Genomic DNA, 2,500 nt, shown 5'->3' with positions numbered 1-2,500 from the left:
CAGAGACTACCTGTCATGCAGAAGCAGGAGCGTATCTCTCCTCTCAGCAGGGGCTCCAGCCACTTCTTCTTCTGCTCCTCGCTGCCGAACATGTGGAGCACCTCCATGTTTCCTGTGTCTGCAACACACCGTGATGTCACTTCCTGCCAGGTCTTCACTTACCTCACATTACAGGCCACTGAAGCAGCCAATCAGAGACATGCAAGTACAGTAGCATGTGTGACCTATAGAGGACTCTGTATACATGCCGTAAATGATAAATGGACTGAATTTATAGCACGCTTTTACTAACCAGTGGTCACGCAAAGCGCTTCACAATCCTGCCAAACATTCGGCTGTTCATGCTCACATCACGGAGTCAACCATGCAAGTAGACAGCCAGCTCGTCGGGAGAAGTTTGAGCATGTTGAGGTGCTCAGGGACACCTCGACCCTCTAAGAGGATCCGGGGATCGAACTAGCAACCTCCCGGTCACCATGCAGTTTTATACATGCAGTAGCATGTGTTACCTCTAGAGGGAGCCCTCGAATGCAAGTGAGCTGCCGGGGTTTGGCTCTCAGGAGCGAATGCGCAGCGCTTTGGTTCCTTGGCTATGTGCTAGCCTATGGCGGTATTAGCACTAGTTAGTACTAGTTAGTAGTTAGTGGTGGTGTTACCGGGAGCCTGACAGTTGAAGACCTCGGGGGCGTAGAAACAGCGGCCGGTCTGCTCCGCGATGTGGGCGTAGTCCAGCTGGGAGAGACCGCTGACCGCCGGCAGGAAGAGGTTCCATAGTCCCGCCTCCTTCGCCTTAGCCTGGACACACACGCACGCACGCACGCACGCACGCACACGCACACACACACACACACACACACACACACACACACACGTGGAAGTGATGTAGATCTGAATTTAACGTAAACAGGCCGGGAGGTCATGTGGCCGCAGACGTCTCCCAAGACGAGACCCTCCCCACCTTCAGGTCCTCGACGACCGGAGGGGTCTCCCAGCGCTGAGGGGAGCCAGCGCCGTGTCTCTCGTAGTACTCGGCCACTTCCTGTGGGAACAGGAAGTACTGAGCTGAGATGACGTTCGGACGACTCTGTGCGGCTCGGAGAGCGACTGGTGCTGTCTGAGCGAGCCCTGATGACCTCTGACCCCAGACCGACCTTCTCGGCAGGAAGTACGTGGTCCCTCATGAACTCCTTGACCCGCTGGAGGACTTCCTGTCCCCGCGGGCTCTGCAGGAAGAGACGGCTCTCCGGACCCGGAAGAGACCTGAGGCGGGAAGTAGAGCCCTCAGGAAACAGGAAACAAATACATAGGACAGGAAGTGGAGCTGTCCGGTTGCCGTGGTACCCTACCCGGTGGCCAGCTGCAGCGCTGCCTTGGCTAGCGGCTCCACCAACCGTCCGAACTCCGCCGCGTTGGGGGCGCTGGCGTTGCCGATCAGGTGGCGCGCGTACACCCCCTGAAAACACAGAAGATCTACTGGAGGTACAGCCTCTACTGGAGGTCCAGCCTCTACTGGAGGTACAGCCTCTAATGGAGGTCCAGCCTCTACTGGAGGTCCAGCCTCTAATGGAGGTACAGCCTCTACTGGAGGTCCAGCCTCTACTGGAGGTACAGCCTCTACTGGAGGTCCAGCCTCTACTGGAGGTCCAGCCTCTACTGGAGGTACAGCCTCTAATGGAGGTACAGCCTCTACTGGAGGTCCAGCCTCTACTGGAGGTCCAGCCTCTACTGGAGGTACAGCCTCTACTGGACGTACAGCCTCTACTGAAGGTACAGCCTCTACTGGAGGTCCAGCCTCTACTGGAGGTACAGCCTCTACTGGAGATACAGCCTCTACTGGAGGTACAGCCTCTACTGGACGTACAGCCTCTACTGGAGGTACAGCCTCTACTGGAGGTCCAGCCTCTACTGGAGGTACAGCCTCTACTGGAGATACAGCCTCTACTGGAGGTACAGCCTCTACTGGAGGTACAGCCTCTACTGGACGTACAGCCTCTACTGGAGGTACAGACTCTAATGGAGGTACAGCCTCTACTGGAGGTCCAGCCTCTACCGGAGGTCCAGCCTCTACTGGAGGTCCAGCCTCTAATGGAGGTACAGCCTCTACTGGAGGTCCAGCCTCTACTGGACGTACAGCCTCTACTGGAGGTACAGCCTCTACTGGAGGTACAGCCTCTACTGGAGGTCCAGCAGATAAAGCCTCTGAAGTCTGATTTGTGAGACTGAAAGATCCTAACCTCACGGAGACTGTCCTGACCTCTGACCTTTGACCTTACCTGGGCGATGGCGGCCATCTTGAACATGGACAGCGCCAGGTGGAAGTTGAGCGGCGGCAGGGGGGACTCGAGCCCGCGGCACCGCCGGTACACCGACATGAGCTCCTCCGGGCCGGGGACCCCTGGGGGCCGAGAACACAGTGTGTGTGTGTGTGTGTGTGTGTGTGTGTGTGTGTGTGTGTGTGTGTGTGTGTGTGTGTGTGTGTGTGTGTGTGTGTGTGTGTGTG

General features: G+C 57.2%; 1 protein-coding gene across 2 annotated transcripts in view; it reads right to left on the bottom strand.

Annotated features, from left to right (window-relative positions):
* The window catches only part of acad11 (acyl-CoA dehydrogenase family, member 11), a 35,810-nt gene that overhangs the window by 4,677 nt on the left and 28,633 nt on the right, over nt 1-2,500 (bottom strand). For both annotated transcript variants that reach the window (XM_060045103.1, XM_060045102.1), the window contains 6 exons: nt 2,274-2,395; nt 1,347-1,453; nt 1,152-1,260; nt 959-1,039; nt 657-795; nt 11-118 (listed from right to left, as the gene is read on the bottom strand). In XM_060045103.1, coding sequence (XP_059901086.1) covers nt 11-118; nt 657-795; nt 959-1,039; nt 1,152-1,260; nt 1,347-1,453; nt 2,274-2,395 — 666 coding nt within the window. The remainder of the gene's footprint in view (nt 1-10; nt 119-656; nt 796-958; nt 1,040-1,151; nt 1,261-1,346; nt 1,454-2,273; nt 2,396-2,500) is intronic.

The sequence above is a fragment of the Gadus macrocephalus genome, chromosome 23, assembly GCF_031168955.1.
Source record: "Gadus macrocephalus chromosome 23, ASM3116895v1".
Taxonomy (NCBI): Eukaryota; Metazoa; Chordata; class Actinopteri; order Gadiformes; family Gadidae; genus Gadus; species Gadus macrocephalus.
The sequence above is the reverse complement of the archived record's forward strand: the minus strand, read 5'-3'. Positions and strand labels throughout refer to the sequence as shown.